General features: G+C 49.1%; 1 protein-coding gene across 5 annotated transcripts in view; it reads right to left on the bottom strand.

Annotated features, from left to right (window-relative positions):
- The window catches only part of dnajc13 (DnaJ heat shock protein family (Hsp40) member C13), a 211,203-nt gene that overhangs the window by 68,884 nt on the left and 120,623 nt on the right, over positions 1-21,696 (bottom strand). For all 5 annotated transcript variants that reach the window (XM_033014744.1, XM_033014726.1, XM_033014734.1 and 2 more), the window contains 5 exons: positions 16,459-16,560; positions 11,905-12,009; positions 5,938-6,140; positions 2,842-2,926; positions 369-523 (listed from right to left, as the gene is read on the bottom strand). In XM_033014744.1, the coding sequence (XP_032870635.1) occupies positions 369-523; positions 2,842-2,926; positions 5,938-6,140; positions 11,905-12,009; positions 16,459-16,560 (650 nt within the window). The remainder of the gene's footprint in view (positions 1-368; positions 524-2,841; positions 2,927-5,937; positions 6,141-11,904; positions 12,010-16,458; positions 16,561-21,696) is intronic.

Raw genomic sequence — 21,696 nt, 5'->3', positions numbered from 1 at the left:
CTTGGGGAAGTCTCGCAGAGGGGGAGAACGATGTAGAGGGGGAGAATCCCCGATGTAGAGGGAACCTGTACGACTTTGTGGTGCGGGAGGAAACCAGAGCATTGAAAGAAAACCCACGCGGGTCACGGGAAGAACGTGCAAGCTCCGTACAGACAGCGCCAGTAGTCGGGATTGAACCCGGGTCTCTGGCGCTGTAAGCGCCGTACGGCAGCAACTCTATCGGGGCGCCACCGTGCCGCCCATGTGTTGTTTCTCACTGAACTGTATGCAAGGTGATTCCACTGTACCTCGGTGCTTGCCACAGTGAGGTACCATTGAACCACCGGCCTTCCTCAGCCCGTGCATGGAGACTGGAGCGAGCCTCTTACCTGGCGATGGGCAGCACGTTGGAGCCCGTGTACATCATGATGAAGAAGAACACTCCAGTGAGGTAGAAGCGGGGCAGCTGGGGGTTGTCCTGCATCACGTAGTGCAACAAGATGGCAACCTTCTCAACCAGGATCGGGTCAAACGTCACCAAGAGCTAAAACAAAAGACAATAGACAATAGGTGCAGGAGTAGGCCATTCGGCCCTTCGAGCCAGCACCGCCATTCAATATGATCATGGCTGATCATCCCCAATCAGTACCCCGTTCCTGCTTCTCCCCATATCCCCTGACTCTGCTATCTTTAAGAGCCCTATAGAAACATAGAAAATAGGTGCAGGAGTAGGCCTTCTCTCCATACCCCCTGATCCCCTTAGCCACATCTAACTCCCTCTTAAATATAGCCAATGAACTGGCCTCAACTACATTCTGTGGCAGAGAATTCCAGAGATTCACCACTCTCTGTGTGAAAAATGTTTTCCTCATCTCGGTCCTAAAAGATTTCCCCCTTATCCTTAATCTGTGACCCCTTGTTCTGGACTTCCCCAACATCGGGAACAATCTTCCTGTATCTAGCCTGTCCAACTGCTTAAGATTTTTGTAAGTTTCTATAAGATCCCCCCTCAATCTTCTAAATTAAGGGGGGATCTTATAGAAACTTACAAAATTCTATAATCTAGCTCTCTCTTGAAAGCATCCAGAGAACCGGCCACCACCGCCCTCTGAGGCAGAGAATTCCACAGACTCACCACTCTCTGTGAGAAAAAGTGTTTCCTCGTCTCCGTTCTAAATGGCTTACCCCTTATCCTTAAACTGTGGCCCCTGGTTCTGGACTCCCCCAACATCGGGAACATGTTTCCTGCCTCTAGCGTGTCCAAGCTCTTAACAATCTTATATGTTTCAATGAGATCCCCTCTAAACTCCAGAGTGTACAAGCCCAGCTGCTCCATTCTCTCAGCATATGACAGTCCCGCCATCCCGGGAATTAACCTTGTAAACCTACGCTGCACTCCCTCAATAGCAAGAATGTCCTTCCTCAAATTTTCCTCAGAAAACAAAACCATATAACCATATAACATATAACAATTACAGCACGGAAACAGGCCACCTCGACCCTTTCTAGTCCGTGCCGAACACGGGGAGAGGGGGGGCACGTCTGCCCTATTACGCACGCGAGGAGTCGCGGCCGGCACTGTGGTGCAGCGGTAGAGTTGCTGCCTCGCAGCGCCAGAGACTCGGGTTCCATCCTGACCACGGTTGCTGTGTTAGAAAGAACTGTGGATGCTGGTTTAAATCGAAGGTAGACACTTCAGATCGCCCTTGCTTTCTCTCTCCTTCCCCTTCCCAGTTCTCCCACCAGTGATCAGCCATGGTCACATCAAATGGCCGGTGCTGGCTTGAATGGCCTACCCCTGCTATGATGAAAGAATGGCTTATGTTTACTGGAATTTAGAAGGATGAGAGGGTATCTTATAGAAACATATACAATTCTTACGGGATTGGACAGGCAAGATGAAGGAACAATATTCCAGATGTTGGGGGAGTCCAGAACCAGGGGACACAGTTTAATGGGTCGGCCATTTAGGGCTAGGATGAGAAAAAACCTTTTCACCCAGAGAGTTGGGAATCTGTGGCAGGAGGCCGATTCACTGGATGTTTTCAAGAGAGAGCTAGATTTAGCACTTAGGGCTAACGGAATCAAGGGATGTGGGGAGAAAGCAGGAACGGGATACTGATTCTGGATGATCAGCCATGATCATATTGAATGGCGGTGCTGGCTCGAAGGGCTAAATGGCCTACTCCTGCACCTATTTTCTATGTTTCTGTGATAGAACTTTATTTATCCCAGGAGGGAAATTGATCTGTCAACAGTCATAAAACACAAGATACAATAGACAATAGACGCAGGAGTAGGCCATTCGGCCCTTTGAGCCAGCACCGCCATTCACTGTGATCATGGCAGATCATCCACAATCAGTACCCCGTTCCTGCCTTCTCCCCATATCCCTTGATTCCGTTAGCCCAAAGGGCTAAATCTAACTCTCTCTTGAAAACATCCAGTGAATCGGCCTCCACGGCCTCAATGGGATCATGGCTGATACATGAAACATGAAATTAAAGTGACGAGTGGAAAGGATTGGGAGTGTGTAAAGATTGGGGAGGGGGGCGGGGAGGTGGAGGTTGAGGGGAGTCAGTCTACCCCACGACAGAAGGGGGAGGAGTTGTACAGTTTGATAGCCACAGGGAAGAAGGATCGCCTGTGGCGTTCTGTGCTGCATCTTGGTGGGACCAGTCTGTTGCTGAAGGTGCCCCTCAGGTTGACAAGCCCCCATGGCTTTCGCCCTGCAGCCCACGCACACGTGTGGCAGCCAAGAAGATGTCACGGGGATAGTCTTGCGGAGACGTACCCTGGCCCACGTGATAATAAAGGAACCACTGAACCAGCAATGGGATTGAATAGAAGAGTCCAACGCACCTGAACAATGTGAGAAAGGCATGTATTGTCCGTCAGCAGCCTCTTTATCCTGGGCAGGGGTCTGATAATAGCATTATCTTGATCCCTTGAAGGGAAAAATGTTCAAAAACATCAATGACAATCTTATTTTATGTAAGGGCATGCACTGGTCGACATTTGTTACCTTCAAACAAGATAAACTTCAGAGAAATAAAATGCAGAGAAAGTGGCTGGAGTAACTCAGCGGGTCAGGCAGCATCTGTGGAGAACATGGATAGGTGACCACACCTGGAGTATTGCGTACAGTTTTGGTCTCCAAATCTGAGGAAGGACATTATTGCCATAGAGGGAGTGCAGAGAAGGTTCACCAGACTGATTCCTGGGATGTCAGGACTGTCTTATGAAGAAAGACTGGATAGACTTGGTTTATACTCTCTAGAATTTAGGAGATTGAGAGGGGATCTTATAGAAACTTACAAAATTCTTAAGGGGTTGGACAGGCTAGATGCAGGAAGATTGCTCCCGATGTTGGGGAAGTCCAGGACAAGGGGTCACAGCTTAAGGATAAGGGGGAAATCCTTTAAAACCGAGATGAGAAGAACTTTTTTCACACAGAGAGTGGTGAATCTCTGGAACTCTCTGCCACAGAGTGTAGTCGAGGCCAGTTCATTGGCTATATTTAAGAGGGAGTTAGATGTGGCCCTTGTGGCTAAGAGGATCAGAGGGTATGGAGAGAAGGCAGGTACGGGATACTGAGTTGGATGATCAGCCATGATCATATTGAATGGCGGTGCAGGCTCGAAGGGCCGAATGGCCTACTCCTGCACCTAATTTCTATGTTTCTATGTGACATTTCACAGAGTGCTGGAGTAACTCAGCGGGTCAGGCAGCATCTGTGGAGAACATGGATAGGTGACGTTTCACAGAGTGCTGGAGTAACTCAGCGGGTCAGGCAGCGTCTCTGGAGAACATGGATAGGTGACGTTTTGGGTCGGGACCCATCTTTAGTCTGAAGAATGGCCACGACCCCGAAACATCATCCATCTTTTTTTCTACGGGAATGCTGCCTTCTCCCTGTGACCGCGTGGGTTTTCTATGGGTGCTCGGGTTTCCTCCCACACGCCAAGGACGTACAGGTTAATTGGCTTCGGTTAATTGGTTAATTGGCCTTGATGACAATAGACAATAGGTGCATGAGTAGGCCATTTGGCCCTTCGAGCCAGCACCGTCATTCAAGGTGATCATGGCTGATCATCCCCAATCAGTACCCCGTTCCTGCCTTCTCCCCATATCCCCTGACTCCGCTATTTTTAAGAGCCCTATCCAGCTCTCTCTTGAAAGCATCTAGCAAACGTGCCTCCACCGCCCTCTGAGACAGTGAATTCCACAGACTCACCAATCTCTGTGAGAAAAAGTGCTTCCTCATCTCCATTCTAAATGGCTCACTCCTTATTCTTAAACTGTGGCCCCTGGTTCTGGACTCGCCCAACATGGGGAACATAGAAACATAGAAATTAGGTGCAGGAGTAGGCCATTCGGCCCTTCGAGCCTGCACCGCCATATAGCATCTGCCAAACATTTGCCCACTCACCCAGCCTATCCAAGTCACCTTGCAGTCTCCTAGCATCCTCCTTACAGCTAACACTGCCCCCCAGCTTAGTGTCATCCGCAAACTTGGAGATATTGCCTTCAATTCCCTCATCCAGATCATTAATATATATTGTAAATAGCTGGGGTCCCAGCACTGAGCCTTGCGTTACCCCACTAGTCACTGCCTGCCATTGTGAAAAGGACCCGTTTACTCCTACTCTTTGCTTCCTGTTTCCCAGCCAGTTCTCTATCCACATCAATACTGAACCCCCAATGCCGTGTGCTTTAATGTTTCCTGCTTCTAGCGTGTCCAAGCCCTTAACAATCTTTCAACAGTCGGCTGGAAAGGTAAGTCGGTCTGGGTCGGCCTCACGACAGAAGGGGGGGGAGGAATTGATTGCGGAGACGAGGAAACACTTTTTCTCACAGAGAGTTGAGAGTCTGTGGAATTCTCTGCCTCAGAGGGCGGTGGAGGCAGGTTCTCTAGATGCTTTCAAGAGAGAGGGCTCTTAAAAATAGCGGAGTCAGAGGATATGCGGAGAAGGCAGGAACGGGGTACTGATTGGGGATGATCAGCCATGATCACATTGAAACAAATTAGTTAATTTTGTTTTATTAAGTTGTGTATGTGTGTGGGTGGGGTGGGAGAAACATGCTTTGGTCTCTTCCTTCGGGGGATGCGACTTTTTCTTCGGTCGTATTCCCCGTCCCCGTCTCTGTCTGAGCCGAGGCCTAATGGTGGAGCTGGCGGCATCGGAGCTGTAGCAGCGGCAGCGGCAGCGGAGACCCGACTCGGTCCTGGAGCTGTAGCGGCGGCAGTAGCAGCAGCGGCAGCGGAGACCCGACTCGGCCCCGAAGCTGTGGCGGCGGCGGCAGCAGCAGCGGCAGCGGAGACCCGACTCGGCCCCGAAGCTGTAGCGGCGGCAGCAGCGGTAGCGGAGACCCGACTCGGCCCCGAAGCTGTGGCGGAGGCAGCAGCAGCGGAGACCCGACTCGGCCCCGAAGCTGTGGCGGAGGTAGCGGCAGCGGAGACCCGACTCGGCCCCGAAGCTGTGGCGGATGTAGCGGCAGCGGAGACCCGACTCGGCCCTGGAGTTGTGGCGGAGGCAGCGACCACCCGCGGAGTTTGAACCGACGCCTCGGCGCAGAGGGAGAACAAAGAGGAAAGGGACAGAGACTTTAAGATTTTGCCTTCCACCACAGTGAGGAGGTGTTTGGTGAATTCATTGTGGTGGATGTTAAATTTGTGTTGATTGTGTGTTTTTGTCATTTTTAAAATTATATGTATGACTGCAGGGAAACAAAATTTCGTTCAGACCGAAAGGTCTGAATGACAATAAACAAATCTAATCTAATCTAAAAAAAAAAATGGTGGTGCTGGCTCGAAGGGCCAAATGGCCTACTCCTGCACCTATTGTCTATTGACTGGATAGTACGCAACAAAAGCTTTTCATTGTACCTCGGCGCAGGCGGCAATAAACGGTAACTGTTTTGACGGTGTTTCCCCAAGTGCTGAGAGGTGCCTACCTGCTGGGGTAGTATTCACACATGGTGATGAGCATGTTGAGGATCAGCGTGGCCAGGTCGGTCTCGTTGAGCACCGATTGCCCGTAGGCCAGGAGACACCATTTCAGCTGTGGGATGCTCTGTAGAGTCCGCCAGCCATCCATCCCCTGGGCCCAGCAGCGGGTCTTGGGTGTCAGCACCCCATCCTTCCAAAACTCCTTCATCTGGAGCAGAGACCATAAGAGACAAAAGTCAGTGGACAGTAATCGGACGAAGGGTCCAGATCTGAGCGCTCTGGAGAACGTGGATAAGTGACGTTTCAGGTCAAGACTGAAGGAAGGCTTTCATAGAAACATAAAAATTAGGTGCAGGAGGAAGCCATTCGGCCCTTCGAGCCAACACCGCCATTCATTGTGATCATGGCTGATCGTCCCCAATCAATAGCCCGTGCCTGCCTTCTCCCCATATCCCTTTATTCCACTAGCCCCTAGAGCTCTATCTAACGTTCTCTTAAATCCATCCAGTGATTTGGCCTCCACTGCCCTCTGTGGCAGGGAATTCCACAAATTCACAACTCTCTGGGTGAAAAAGTTTTTTTCTCACCTCAGTCTTAAATGGCCTCCCCTTTATTCTAAGACTGTGGCCCCTGGTTCGGGACTCGCCCAACATTGGGGAAAAAAAATTCCTGCATCTAGCTTGTCCAGTCCTTTTATAATTTTATAATTTCGACCCGAAACATTATTATCCGTCCATGAACAGGCGATTTACACTGGAGGTACAACTTGGAAACGGGCCCTTTGGCCCACCGAGCAGGCACTGACCCGCGGCCACCCCTTACACGAGCACTACCCTACACACTAGAGACACGGGTTCCATCCCGACTACGGGTGCTGTCTGTGCGGAGTTTGCACGTTCTGCCCGTGACCTGCGTGGGTTTTCCCCAGGATCTCCGGTTTCCTCCCACACTCCAAAGATGTACAGGTTTATAGGCTGACTGGCTTGGTAAAATCGTAAATTGTCCCTGGTGTGTGTAAGATAGTGGCAGTGCCCGGTGAACGCTGGCCGGCACGGACTCGGTGGGCCGAAGAGCCTTCTTCGGCGCTGTGTGCCTAAACTAAACTAACTGTGTCTAAACTAAACTAACCAGCCGCCCGACTCATCACCCACACCAAATCCTGGCATCACATCATTCCAGTCCTCAAACAACTTCACTGGCTTCCCATCTCCCACCGGATCACCTACAAAATCCTGGTCCTCACCTACAAAGCCCTCCACCATCTGGCCCCCCCATATCTCACTGACCTCCTCTCCCCCTACCAACCCTCACGGTCCCTCAGATCCACATCAGCCGGTCTCCTCTCCATCCACAAGTCCAACCTCCGCAGTTTTGGGGACAGAGCCTTCTCCAGGGCAGCTCCCAGGCTCTGGAACTCCCTCCCCCAACTGATCCGCAATTCCGTGTCCCTCACCATCTTCCAGTCCCGCCTCAAGACCCATCTCTTCACCTCTGCCTATCCTTAGCCCCACGTCCCCCTCCCTTTTCATCTGTGCATTAATTGCCTCATATTGTGTTTTTAATTGTATTCTGTCTTTACTTTGTGTACTAGTCATGTCTCTACTATTTATTTAATTCCCCTTACATGTTTTTCCTCTACCTGCTAAATTTTTGTAAGGTGTCCTTGAGACTCTTGAAAGGCGCCCATAAATAAAATTTATTATTATTATTATTAAACTAATTCACACTGGTGAACATGGCTGGGTGATGTTTCAGGTCGAGTCTGAAGAAGGGCTCCGACCCGAAACAATATCTGTCCATGCGTTGAAGGTGACTTCGACTTTTCTTTTTCTATACAGCGCGGAAACAGGCCCCTCGGTCCAGCGAGCTCATGCCGACCAGCGATCCCCGCGTACCAGCACTATCCTACATGTCAGCGACAATTTTACAATTTACAGGAGCAATTAACCTGGAGCACCCGGAGGAAACCCGCGCGGTCGTGGGAAGAACGTGCAAACTCCACACACACAGACAGCACCCGAACCTGAATCTCTGGTGCTCCGGTGCTGTGAGGCAGTGGCTCTACCAGCTATGCCACTGTGCTGGCCTTAGGGATGGCATGAAGAAAGACTGGATAGACTCGGCTTGTACTCGCTAGATTGAGGGGGGATCTTATAGAAACGTACAAAATTATTAAGGGGTTGGACAGGCTAGATGCAGGAAGATTGTTCCCGATGTTGGGGAAGTCCAGGACAAGGGGTCACAGTTTAAGGATAAGGGGGAAATCGTTTAGGACCGAGATGAGAAAAACATTTTTCACACAGAGTGTGGCGAATCTGTGGAATTCTCTGCCACAGAAGGTAGTTGAGGCCAGTTCATTGGCTATATTTAAGAGGGAGTTAGATGTGGCCCTTGTGGCTAAAGGGATCAGGGGGTATGGAGAGAAGGCAGGTACAGGATACTGAGTTGGATGATCAGCCATGATCATATTGAATGGCGGTGCAGGCTCGAAGGGCCGAATGGCCTACTCCTGCACCTATTTTCTATGTTTCTATAAGCTGTTTTGAAGCAGCCACCCAGAGGGACCCCGCGTGGATGGGCCCCACCAGAGAACAAAGAGGGACCCGGTGTGAGGGGAGGGGAGGAGGAGGGACCATCCGGACTTACTGAATACTTGTATAACCCTCTCAGCGCCCTATACCTGGCGACCCTTTGCATACTTGTGTATTGTACCCACATGCTCACGGGGAGAACGTGCAAAGTCCGTAATACCTCCCTGGCCCTCGCTCACACTCATTCTCCCGTTATCCCATCTACTATTGAACAATTTATTTTCTTCGGTATTCACCAAGGAGAAGGATATTGAATTATGTGAGGTAAGGGAAACTAGTAGAGTAGCTATGGAAACTATGAGGTTCAAAGTAAAAGAAGTACTGACACTTTTGAAAAATATAAAAGTGGATAAGTCTCCAGGTCCTGACAGGATATTCCCTAGGACATTGAGGGAAATTAGTGTAGAAATAGCCGGGGCTATGACAGAAATATTTCAAATGTCATTAGAAACGGGAATAGTCCCCGAGGATTGGCGTACTGCGCATGTTGTTCCATTGTTTAAAAAGGGTTCTAAGAGTAAACCTAGCAATTATTGGCCTGTTAGTTTGACTTCAGTGGTGGGCAAATTAATGGAAAAGATACTTAGAGATAATATATATAAGCATCTGGATAAACAGGGTCTGATTAGGAACAGTCAACATGGATTTGTGCCTGGAAGGGCATGTTTGACTAATCTTCTTGAATTTCTTGAAGAGGTTACTAGGGAAATTGACGAGGGTAAAGCAGTGGATGTTGTCTATATGGACTTTAGTAAGGCCTTTGACAAGGTTCCTCATGGAAGGTTGGTTAAGAAGGTTCAACTGTTGGGTATAAATGCAGGAGTAGCAAGATGGATTCAACAGTGGCTGAATGGGAGAAGCCAGAGGGTAATGGTGGATGGCTGTTTGTCGGGTTGGAGGCCGGTGACTAGTGGGGTGCCTCAGGGATCTGTGTTGGGTCCTTTGTTGTTTGTCATGTACATCAATGATCTGGATGAAAGTGTGGTAAATTGGATTAGTAAGTATGCAGATGATACCAAGATAGGGGGTGTTGTGGATAATGAAGAGGATTTCCAAAGTCTACAGAGTGATTTAGGCCATTTGGAAGAATGGGCTGAAAGATGGCAGATGGAGTTTAATGCTGATAAATGTGAGGTGCTACACCTTGGCAGGACAAATCAAAATAGGACGTACATGGTAAATGGTAGGGAATTGAAGAATGCAGTTGAACAGAGGGATCTGGGAATAACCGTGCATAGTTCCTTGAAGGTGGAATCTCATATTGATAGGGTGGTAAAGAAAGCTTTTGGTATGCTAGCCTTTATAAATCAGAGCATTGAGTATAGAAGCTGGGATGTAATGTTAAAATTGTACAAGGCATTGGTGAGACCAAATCTGGAGTATGGTGTACAATTTTGGTCGCCCAATTATAGGAAGGATGTCAACAAAATAGAGAGTACAGAGGAGATTTACTAGAATGTTGCCTGGGTTTCAACAACTAAGTTACAGAGAAAGGTTGAATAAGTTAGGTCTTTATTCTCTGGAGCGCAGAAGGTTAAGGGGGGACTTGATAGAGGTCTTTAAAATGATGAGAGGGATAGACAGAGTTGATGTGGACAAACTTTTCCCTTTGAGAATAGGGATGATTCAAACAAGAGGACATGACTTCAGAATTAAGGGACAGAAGTTTAGGGGTAACATGAGGGGGAACTTCTTTACTCAGAGAGTGGTAGCGGTGTGGAATGAGCTTCCAGTGGAAGTGGTGGAGGCAGCTTCGTTGGTATCATTTAAAAATAAATTGGATAGGCATATGGATGAGAAGGGAATGGAGGGTTATGGTCTGAGTGCAGGCAGGTGGGACTAAGGGAAAATAATTGTTCGGCATGGACTTGTAGGGCCGAGATGGCCTGTTTCCGTGCTGTAATTGTTATATGGTTATATGGTTACTTCCATCCCTCCCATGAACCCATTTACCACAGCTGAGGTTAGAGGGGGAGCCCAGCAATACTTCAAATAAACAGATCCACTTTAACAATAATCTGATTTGTAGAATAGGCTTTTCTTCGCAACACAATTCCCAAATGGTGAAAACAGAGTGGACAAAAAAACCATCCTTAGTACCCTGACATGGTGCTCTAGCTTTATAGAGTGGAAACACACCCTTCGGCCTACCCAGTCCACTCGGCCCATCGATCACCTGTCTACTAGTTCCATGCTACACACTATCAAAGGTATCAAAGGTATTTTATTGGTCACTAGAGGCAATTTTTACAGAAACCAACTAACCTACAAATCCCATGGAGGCATGAACTGTTGATGCTGGTTTAATTCGAACTCCATTACTGATTTCTGCCCTCTCTGCCCTCCAACGCCTACAACCTTATCGTTCCCCAGCTCCGCAAGGCCCGATTTTATCTTTTCCCCAAAATCCACAAACAGAACTGCCCTGGCAGATCCATTGTTTCTGCCTGTTCGTGTCCCACTGAATTAATTTCCACATACCTCGACTCCATCCTATCCCCCCCCCCGGTCAAATCCCTCTCCACCTACGTCCAAGACACCTCACACTCTCTTCGTCTCCTCCATGGCTTCCTTTTTCCAGGCCCCCACTCCCTCATCTTCACCATCGATGTCCAGTCACTCTACACCTCCATCCCCCACCAAGAGGGTCTTAAAGCCCTCCGTTTCTTCCTCGACCGCAGAACCAGCCAATTTCCTCACCCTCAACAAATTCTCCTTCCACTCCACCCGCTTCCTCCAGGTCCAAGGCATAGCTATGGGCACGTGCATGGGCCCCAGCTATGCCTGCCTCTGTACTTGTAGGGTACGTTGAACAATCCTTGTTCGAGGCGTACCGTGGCCCTATCCCCTGAACTCTACCTCCACTACATTGACGACTGCATTGGTGCTACCTCCTGCACCTATGCAGAACTTACTGACTTCACCCATTTCACCACTAACTTCCATCCGGCACTCAAATTCAACTGGACCATCTCCGACATCTCCCTACCGTTTCTAGACCTCACTATCTCCATCGCAGGTTACAGACTACTGACCGACATCTACTACAAACCCACTGACCCCCATAGCCATCTTGACTACACTTCTTCCCACCCTGCTTCCTGTAAGGACTCCATCCCTTACTCCCAATTCCTCCGTCTACGCCGCATCTGGGCCCAGGATGAGGTGTTCCAGACCAGGGCATCGGAGATGTCCTCATTCTTTAGGGAACAGGGGTTCCCCTCTTCCATTATAGATAAGGCTCTCACTAGGGTCTCCTCGATATCCCACAGCTCTCACTCTCACTCTCCATCCCCCCCTCTCGTAACAAGGACAGAGTCCCCCTTGTCCTCACCTTCCACCCCATCACTTGGTAACAGATTTGATTCCAATGAAACGTACCTCTTCAAAGCTATAAGGGCCCAGTCTCTCCTTGTCCGCGTTGCCGAAGTACCACTCCTTTTCACTTTCCCTCTTCATGTCAGGCGCTGCTTCAATAACGTTGCTCTGCAAATTAAACATGACCGCCGTGATTTCTCAATGATCACGCCATCCCAACGTAAACAGCGGCGCCCGCTTGGGCAGCTTAGAAACATAGAAAATAGGTGCAGGAGGCCATTCGGCCCTTCGAGCCAGCACCGCCATTCAAAGACCTCGGCATTGAAGGCTCTGCACTCAGCTGGCTCCGTTCCTACCTTTCCAACAGATCCCACTTCATCTCTCTCCACAACCACACCTCTGTTACAGCCACAGTCACTCAAGGCGTTCCCCAAGGCTCCGTACTCGGCCCCCTCCTCTTCATCATCTACATCCTCCCCCTTGGTCAGATACTCCGCCACTTCAATCTGGACTTCCACTGTTACGCTGATGACACCCAGATTTACCTTGGCACCAAATCCCCCCACAACGCCCCCCTCTCCCATATCAACTCCTGTTTGTCAGCTATAAAAACCTGGATGCAACATAATTTCCTCAAACTCAACAGCGATAAGACAGAATTCCTCCTCATAGGCTCCAAATCCACACTCAGCAAAATCAATAACCCCACTCTCACCATCGACGGCACCACTGTCTCCCCATCTCCCCAGGCCCGCAACCTTGGCGTGTTCTTTGATTCCACCCTCTCCCTTGAACCTCAAATCCGCCATGTCATTAAAACCTCCTTCTTTCATCTCCGCAACATCGCCAAACTCAGACCCTCTCTCACACCTCCCGCTGCTGAAAGACTCATCCATGCCTTCATCTCCTCCCGACTGGACTATTGCAACTCACTTCTCCTTGGCATCAGCTCCACCTACATCAACCGACTCCAACTGGTCCAGAACGCAGCCGCCCGACTCATCACCCACACCAAATCCTGGCATCACATTACTCCAGTCCTCAAACAACTTCACTGGCTTCCCATCTCCCACCGGATCACCTACAAAATCCTGATCCTCACCTACAAAGCCCTCCACCATCTGGCCCCCCCATATCTCACTGACCTCCTCTCCCCCTACTAACCCTCACGGTCCCTCAGATTCACATCAGCCGGTCTCCTCTCCATCCACAAGTCTAACCTCCGCAGTTTTGGGAACAGAGCCTTCTCCAGGGCAGCTCCCAGGCTCTGGAACTCCCTCCCCCAACTGATCCGCAATTCCGTGTCCCTCACCATCTTCCAGTCCCGCCTCAAGACCCATATCTTCACCTCTGCCTATCCTTAGCCCCACGTCCCCCTCCCTTTTCATCTGTGCATTAATTGCCTCATATTGTGTTTTGAATTGAATTCTGTCTTTGCTTTGTGTACTAGTCATGTCTCTACTATTTATTTCATTCCCCTTACATGTTTTTCCTCTACCTGCTAAATTTTTGTAAGGTGTCCTTGAGACTCTTGAAAGGCACTCATAAATAAAATGTATTATTATTATTATTGTGATCATGGCTGATAGTCCCCAATCAATAACCCGTGCCTGCCTTCTCCCCATATCCCTTGACTCCACTAGCCCCTAGAACTCTATCTAACTCTCTCTTAAATCCATCCAGTGATTTGGCCTCCACTGCCCTCTGTGGCAGGGAATTCCACAAATTCACAACTCTCTGGGTGAAAAAGTTTGTTCTCACCTCAGTCTTAAATGAGCTCCCCTTTATTCTAAGACTGTGGACCCTGGTTCTGGACTCGCCCAACATTGGGAACATTTTTCCTGCATCTAGCTTGTCCAGTCCTTTTATAATTTTATCTGTTTCTATAAGATCCCCCCTCAACCTTCTAAACTCCAGTGAATACAAGCCTAGTCTTTTCAATCTTTCCTCATATGACAGTCCCGCTATCCCAGAGATCAATCTCGTGAACCTACGCTGCACTGCCTCAATCACAAGGATGTCCTTCCTCAAATTAGGAGACCAAAACTGTACACAATACTCCAGATGTGGTCTCACCAGAGCCCTATACAACTGCAAAAGAACCTCTCTACTCCTATACTGAAATCCTCTTGTTATGAAGGCCAACATACCATTAGCTTTCTTCACTGCCTGCTGTACCTGTAAGTAACTTTCGGTGACCGGTTTACAAGGACACCCAGGTCTCGCTGCACCTCCCCCTTCCCTAACCTAACCCCATTGAGATAATAATCTGCCCCCTTGTTTTTGCCACCAAAGTGGACAACCTCACATTTATCTATATTATACTGCATCTGCCACGCATCTGCCCACACACTCAACCTGTCCAGGTCACCCTGCAACCGCCGAGCATCCTCTTCACAGTTCACACTGCCACCCAGCTTTGTGTCATCCGCAAACTTGCTGGTGTTGCTCTTACTTCCCTCTTCCAAATCATTAATATAATATATGGTAAACAGTTGCGGCCCCAACACCGAGCCTTGCGGCACTCCACTCGCCGCTGCCTGCCATTCTAAATAGGACCCGTTCACTCCTACTCTTTGCTTCCTGTCTGCCAACCAATTTTCTATCCACGTCAACACCCAGCTTACAACCCAGTGGTGTGAATCTTGATATCTCTCTAACTTCAAGTAGCCCTTGCTTTACCTCTCACTCCGCCCCCTCCCCCCACCCTAGTTCTCTGTCCAGTTTTACCGTCCTCCTGATTAAATATTACTGATTGTAAGCCTCGTTGTCACTTTCCCCTCAGCCGACAATTCTACATTTCCTTCATTAACATCTGCTTTGATCTACACTTTTCACACCTTGCCCTTCCGTATCTCCAGTTTCCCTTTCCCGGAACTCTCAGTCTGAAGAAGGGTCTCGAGCCGAAAGTTCACCCATTCCTTCTATCCAGAGATGCTGCCTGTCCCACTGAGTTACTCCAGCATTTTGTGGTCTATCTGGCTTCACCGCCCTCCTGGTTAATTGTACTGTTTGTACGCCTCGTTGTCACCTTCCCCTCAGCCAACAATGAATCATTCTACATTCCCTTGATCAGCATCTGCTTTGATCTGTCCTTTTCACACCTTGCCCTTTGAACTATCCTTTTCACACCTTACATGCTCTTTGTACCGATCCATACCTCCGGTCTCCCTCTCCCATGAACCTCAGACTGAAGAAGGGTCTCGACACGAAACGTCACCCATTCCTTCTCTCCAGAGGTGCTGCCTGTCTCGCTGAGTTACTCCAGCTCTACACTCCAAAGGTATAGGTGTGAAAACGCACACCTCCAGATTCAGAGACAGCTTCTTCCCAGCTGTTATCAGGCAACTGAACCATCCTACCACAGTCAGAGAGCAGTTCTGAACTACTATCTGCCTCATTGGTGACCCTCGGACGATCAGGAGGAGGAGCCATCTTGGTGAACGGCTGCTAGCCAGCAGCCGTCCGTTTTAAATTCTGTTTTTTTTATAGTTTTTAGTGAGTCCTGTTTTTTTGTTTGTAGGGGATATGGTCTTTTAATGTGGGGGGGTAGGTGTAACTTTATTTCTAGGTCCCTACCTGGTCGGTGTGGCAGCCTTTTCTCCGGGCTGCCCGTCGACCCGTCCTCGTGGCCTACCTGCGGGCTTGGAGCGCCGTTTCCAGCACCTCGGCCTCGGCGACGACACAGCGTTGGAGCGCTGGAGCGGAGCGGAGTGGAGCGGGCGATGCCTTGCCTGGGTCGCCGCGCTGGAGCTCTGGCGAGCTGGACCGCCGAGAGCAACATCTCCGGGCTGCGGGTCTGCGGAGCGGAGAGGCGGCGGTGCGGAGAGGCGGCGCCGACTTTGTCATTGGGAGCCTGGGAGCTCCAAACCGGCGCGGCCTTGTCGGCTTCGGCAGCCGCGGGCTCCAACCAGGAAGCGGCGTTCCAGGTGGCCCAGCCGCCGAAAGGACTCTCCCGACGCCGGGGCAAGACCACCCGGTGAGAACGGCCAGGGACATCGGGCCTCCGTAGAGGCAATTGCGGTGGCTTCAATAGGCCTGACTTTGGGGTGAACATGGGGTGGGGAATGGACATTGTGCCTTCCTCCACAGTGCTATCCACTGTGGGGGGATGATTTTTTTTTGTGTAATTGTAGTCCTGTAGGTCTGTGTCCAAGATGGCTGCCGTGAAGAGAGAGTGGACGCTGGCGCGCTTTGGCTGCCGCTGCTCTCTCTTCACACTGTGTTTTTGATTTTCTGTTTTTGGATTGAATTCTGTTTTTAATTTGTGTCTCTGTGATGTCTTTTTTACCTGTTCTATTCCGATTATATGTTTTTATTCCAATTACTATGTAAGGTGTCCTTGAGATGTCTGATTAAATAAAATTTATTATTATTATTATTATCTTTGATCGGACTTTGCTGGCGTTACCTTGCACTAAACGTTACTCCCTTATCATGTATCTCCACACTAAATGGCTCGATTGTGATCATGCATAGTCTTTCTGCTGACTGGTTAGCAAAGGCTTTTCACTGTACCTCGGTACAGGTGATACGAAACTAAACGAAAGTGAAACAGCATTTAGTGTCTATCTTTAGTGCAAACTAGCATCGGCAGCATAAATGAGTGGTTCTCACCTGCAGTGGGACGGTGGCTCTGCTTGTATGGAGGTGAGCCAGGGTTAGCAGGTCCACAAGAGTTCGCACTCCAGTCGAATCCATGATCTCCTTCACATTTTTCTACAACAAACGATGGTTCAAGAGTGTTTAATTGTCACTTGTACCAAAAACAGTCAATTACAGCATTTTAATTGGGATGCATCACAGCTCGGTTTGTGAACAGCTCCACCCGAGACCATGAGAAATTGCAGCGAATTGTGGACGCAGCCCAGACCATCACACAAACCAACCTCCCTTCCATTGACTCCATCTACACCTCACGCTGCCTCGGCAAGGCCAGCAACATCATCAAGGACCAGTCGCACCCCCGGCCACTCCCTCTTCTCCCCTCTCCAAACGGGCAAGAGGTACAGAAGTGTGATGTGTGAATGGAGGAGAGTCGGAGAGAGAGGGAAAGCAAAGTTACTTGAAGTTAGAGAAACCAATATTCACAGCGCTGGGTTGTAAGCACACCTCCAGATTCAGAGACAGTTTCTTCCCAGCTGTTATCAGGCAACTGAACCATCCTACCACAACCAGAGAGCGGTGCTGAATTACTAGCTACCTCTTTGGAGACCCTCGGACTATCCTTGATCGGACTTTACTGGCTTTACCTTGCACTAAACGTTATTCCCTTATCATGTATCTATACAGTGTAAAGGGATCGATTGTAATCATGTATTGTCTTTCCACTGACTGGATAGCACGCAACAAAAGCTTTTCACTGTACCTCGGTACACGTGACGACAAAGTAAACTGAACTTAACTGTAAATAATATACTCGTAGCTATCAATAAAAGTCTTCTATAATATGGATCGGCTGTACCTCCGAGAACAAAGGGGGAGGCTGTCGAGAACCTGTCGGGGTGGGGTGGGGGGGGAAGGGCGAAGAAGGGATGAGTATGTTTTGTAACGTTGTCGGTGCCTTTGTGGAGACTCCGTGTACTTTATCAGCAAAAACAGCAAATTACATTGCACCTAGCGATGTTCACGCAACATACAGTATCATCATCAAGCTTAATAAATTTAAAAAACCCTAATAGACAATAGACAATAGGTGCAGGAGTAGGCCATTCGGCCCTTCGAGCCTGCACCACCATTCACTGTGATCATGGCTGATCATCCCCGTTCCTGCGTTCTCCCCATATCCCCTGACTCCGCTATTTTTAAGAGCCCTATATAGCTCTCTCTTGAAAGCATCCAGAGAACCTGCCTCCACCGCCCTCTGAGGCAGAGAATTCCACAGACTCACCACACTCTTTGTGAGAAAAAAGTGTTTCCTCGTCTCTGTTCTAAATGGCTTACTCCTTATTCTTAAACTGTGGGGCCCCTGGTTCTGGACTCCCCCAACATCGGGAACATGTTTCCTGCCTCCAGCGTGTACAAATCCTTAACAATCTTATATGTTTCAATGAGATGCCCTCTCATCCTTCTATACCTCAGAGTGTACACTAATATTAGTGTAAAATGAAGCGCGTAGAGCCTAGTGCAACCACGACAGTCTGTAGTTGAGTTTGTGTTCACAGTATTCAGGACACAGATGGCTGTGGGGAAGCAGCTGTTCCTGAACCTGGACATGACAGTTTTCAGGCTCCTGTACCTTCTTCCCGATGGTAGCAGCGAGATGAGAGCATGGCCAGGGTGGTGTGGGTCTCTGATGATGCTGGCTGCCTTTTTGCAGGCAGCGACTCCTGTAGATCCCTTCGATGGTGGGGAGGTCAGAGCCGGTGATGGACTGGGCAGTGGTCACAACATTTTGTTACCTCTTTCGTCCCTGGGCGTTCAGGCTGCCGAACCAGGCCGCGATGCAACCGGTCAATATGCTCTCTACTCTACACCTGTAATTCTTGGTGTTCACTTTAACGATTGGAGTATATTCATTCATTCACATTAATTCTTCCTACAGATATTAATACTCCTTTATCCCGTATCGATTCACTGTGGACAGCTTCATTGTAATCATGTGTAAGTCTTTTCGCTGACTGGATAGCACGCAACAAAAAGCTTTTCTCTATACCTCGGCACAAGCAACAATGATAAATTAAACTAAAGGTATTAATAATAACCTTTAGTTTGATTTATCATTGTCACGTGGGCCAAGGTACAGTGAAAAACTTTACACCCCAGCGGTATGAACATTAACTTCTCCTGGTCAATTTCATAGAAACATAGAAAATAGGTGTAGGAGTAGGCCATTCGGCCCTGCACCACCATTCAATATGATCATGGCTGATCATCCAACTCAGTATCCTGTACCTGCCTTCTCTCCATACCCCCTGATCCCTTTAGCCACAAGGGCCACATCTAACTCCCTCTTAAATATAGCCAATGAACTGGCCTCAACTACCTTCTGTGGCAGAGAATTCCAGAGATTCACCACTATCTGTGTGAAGAATGTTTTTCTCATCTCGGTCCTAAAAGATTTCCCCCTTATCCTTAAACTGTGACCCCTTGTTCTGGACTTCCCCCTTTCTCTCTCCATCCCCTTCCCAGTTCTCCCACCAGCCCTTAATGCCTCCGATTACATTCTATCTATGTCCTGCCCACTCCCCTGACATCAGTCTGCAGAAGTGTCTCGACCCAAAACATCGCCCATTCCTTCTATCCAGAGATGCTGCTTCACCCGCTGAGTTACTCCAGCTTTTTGTGTCTGCCTTCGATTTAAACCCGCATCTGCAGTTCTTTCTTACGCAAGTATTAACAATAACTTTGTACGGTCGATAAAAATGCTGGAGGAACACAGCAGTTGAGGCAGCATCTATGGAGCATAGAAACATAGAAAATAGGTGCAGGAGTAGGCCATTCGGCCCTTCGAGCCTGCACCGCCATTTAATATGATCATGGCTGATCATCCAACTCAGTATCCTGTACCTGCCTTCTCTCCATACCCCCGATCCCTTTAGCCCCAAGGGCCACATCTAACTCCCTCTTAAATATAGCCAATTAACTGGCCTCAACTACCTTCTGTGGCAGAGAATTCCAGAGATTCACCACTCTCTGTGTGAAAAATGTTTTCCTCATCTCGGTCCTAAAAGATTTCGCCCTTATCCTTAAACTGTGACCCCTTGTCCTGGACTTCCCCAACATCGGGAACAATCTTCCTGCATCTAGCCTGTCCAACCCCTTAAGAATTTTGTAAGTTTCTATAAGATCCCCCCTCAATCTTCTAAATTCTAGCGAGTACAAACCGAGTCTATCCAGTCTTTCTTCTCTGTACTCCCTCTATGGCAAGAATGTCCTTCCTCAGATTAGGAGACCAAAACTGTACGCAATACTCCAGGTGTGGTCTCACCAAGACCCTGTACAACTGCAGTAGAACCTCCCTGCTCCTATACTCAAATCCTTTTGCTATGAATGCTAACATACCATTCGCCTTCTTCACTGCCTGCTGCACCTGCATGCCTACCTGCAAGTGCTTCGAGAGGCTGGTCCTGGCACACCTCAAAGGCTGCCTACCCCCCACACTGGATCCCTATCAGTTTGCCTACCGCAAGAATAGGAGTACGGAGGATGCCATCTCAACGGCACTTCACTCTGCCCTCTCCCACCTCGACAACAGAGACACTTACGTAAGAATGCTGTTCATCGATTACAGCTCAGCATTCAACACCATTATACCATCTAAACTGATCACCAAACTCGGTAACCTGGGCATCGACCCCTCCCTCTGCAACTGGATACTGGACTTTCTAACCAACAGACCCCAGTCTGTTAGGTCAGACAAGCAAACCTCTTCAACCCTCACCCTGAACACCGGCGTTCCACAGGGCTGTGTGCTGAGCCCCCTCCTCTACTCCCTCTTCACCTACGACTGCACACCTGTACATGGTACTAACACCATCATCAAGTATGCAGATGATACAACGGTGATTGGCCTCATCAGCGACAACGATGAGTCGGCCTATAGGGAGGAGGTCCAGCTCCTAGCAGCATGGTGCGCTGACAACAACCTGGCCCTTAACTCCAAGAAGACCGAGGAGCTCATTGTAGACTTCAGGAAGTCTAGGGGCGGCACGCACACCCCCATCCACATCAACGGGACGGAGGTGGAACGTGTTTCCAGCTTCAGGTTCCTGGGGGTCAACATCTCCGATGACCTCTCTTGGACCAACAATACCTCAACTCTGGTCAAGAAGGCTCACCAGCGTCTCTTCTTCCTGAGGAGACTGAAGAAGGTCCATCTGTCTCCTCAGATCCTGGTGAACTTCTACCGCTGTACCAACTGTATCACAGTATGGTATGGCAACTGCTCTGTCTCCGACCGGAAAGCACTGCAGAGGGCGGTGAAAACTGCCCAACGCATCACCGGTTCCTCGCTCCCCTCCATTGAGTCTGTCCAAAGCAAGCGTTGTCTGCGAAGGGCGCTCAGCATCGCCAAGGACCGCTCTCACCCCAACCATGGACTGTTTACCCTCCCACCATCCGGGAGGCGCTACAGCTTCTTCCCTGCGGCTGTCACACTACTCAACTCTGTACCTCGGTGACTGCCAATCACCACCCCCCCCCGGACACTCCTCCCACAGGAAAAACACTATGTCTGTATACATGTAAATAGATTTATTTATTGAAATCATATTCTATGTCGCTCTTCCAGGGAGATGCTAACTGCATTTCGTTGTCTCTGTACTGTACACTGACAATGACAATTAAAGTTGAATCTGAATCTGAATCTGAATCTGAATGACTGGTGTACCATGACACCCAGGTCTCGTTGCATCTCCCCCTTTCCTAATCGGCCACCATTCAGATAATAGTCTACTTTCCTGTTTTTGCCACCAAAGTGGATAACCTCACATTTATCCACATTATACTGCATCTGCCATGAATTTGCCCACTCACCCAGCCTATCCAAGTCACCTTGCAGACTCCTAGCATCCTCCTCACAGCTAACACTGCCCCCCAGCTTTGTGTCATCCGCAAATTTGGAGATGTTGCATTCAATTCCCTCGTCCAAATCATTAATATATATCGTAAATAGCTGGGGTCCCAGCACTGAGCCTTGCGGTACCCCACTAGTCACTGCCTGCCATTGTGAAAAGGACCCGTTTACTCCTACTCTTTGCTTCCTGTCTGCCAGGCAGTTCTCTATCCACATCAATACTGAACCCCCAATACCGTGTGCTTTAAGTTTGTATACTAATCTCTTATGTGGGACCTTGTCGAAAGCCTTCTGAAAGTCCAGATATAACACATCCACTGGTTCTCCCTTATCCACTC

Source organism: Amblyraja radiata, chromosome 2 (genome assembly GCF_010909765.2).
Source record: "Amblyraja radiata isolate CabotCenter1 chromosome 2, sAmbRad1.1.pri, whole genome shotgun sequence".
In the NCBI taxonomy this organism is placed as follows: domain Eukaryota; kingdom Metazoa; phylum Chordata; class Chondrichthyes; order Rajiformes; family Rajidae; genus Amblyraja; species Amblyraja radiata.
This window is presented reverse-complemented; position numbering and strand designations above follow the sequence as displayed.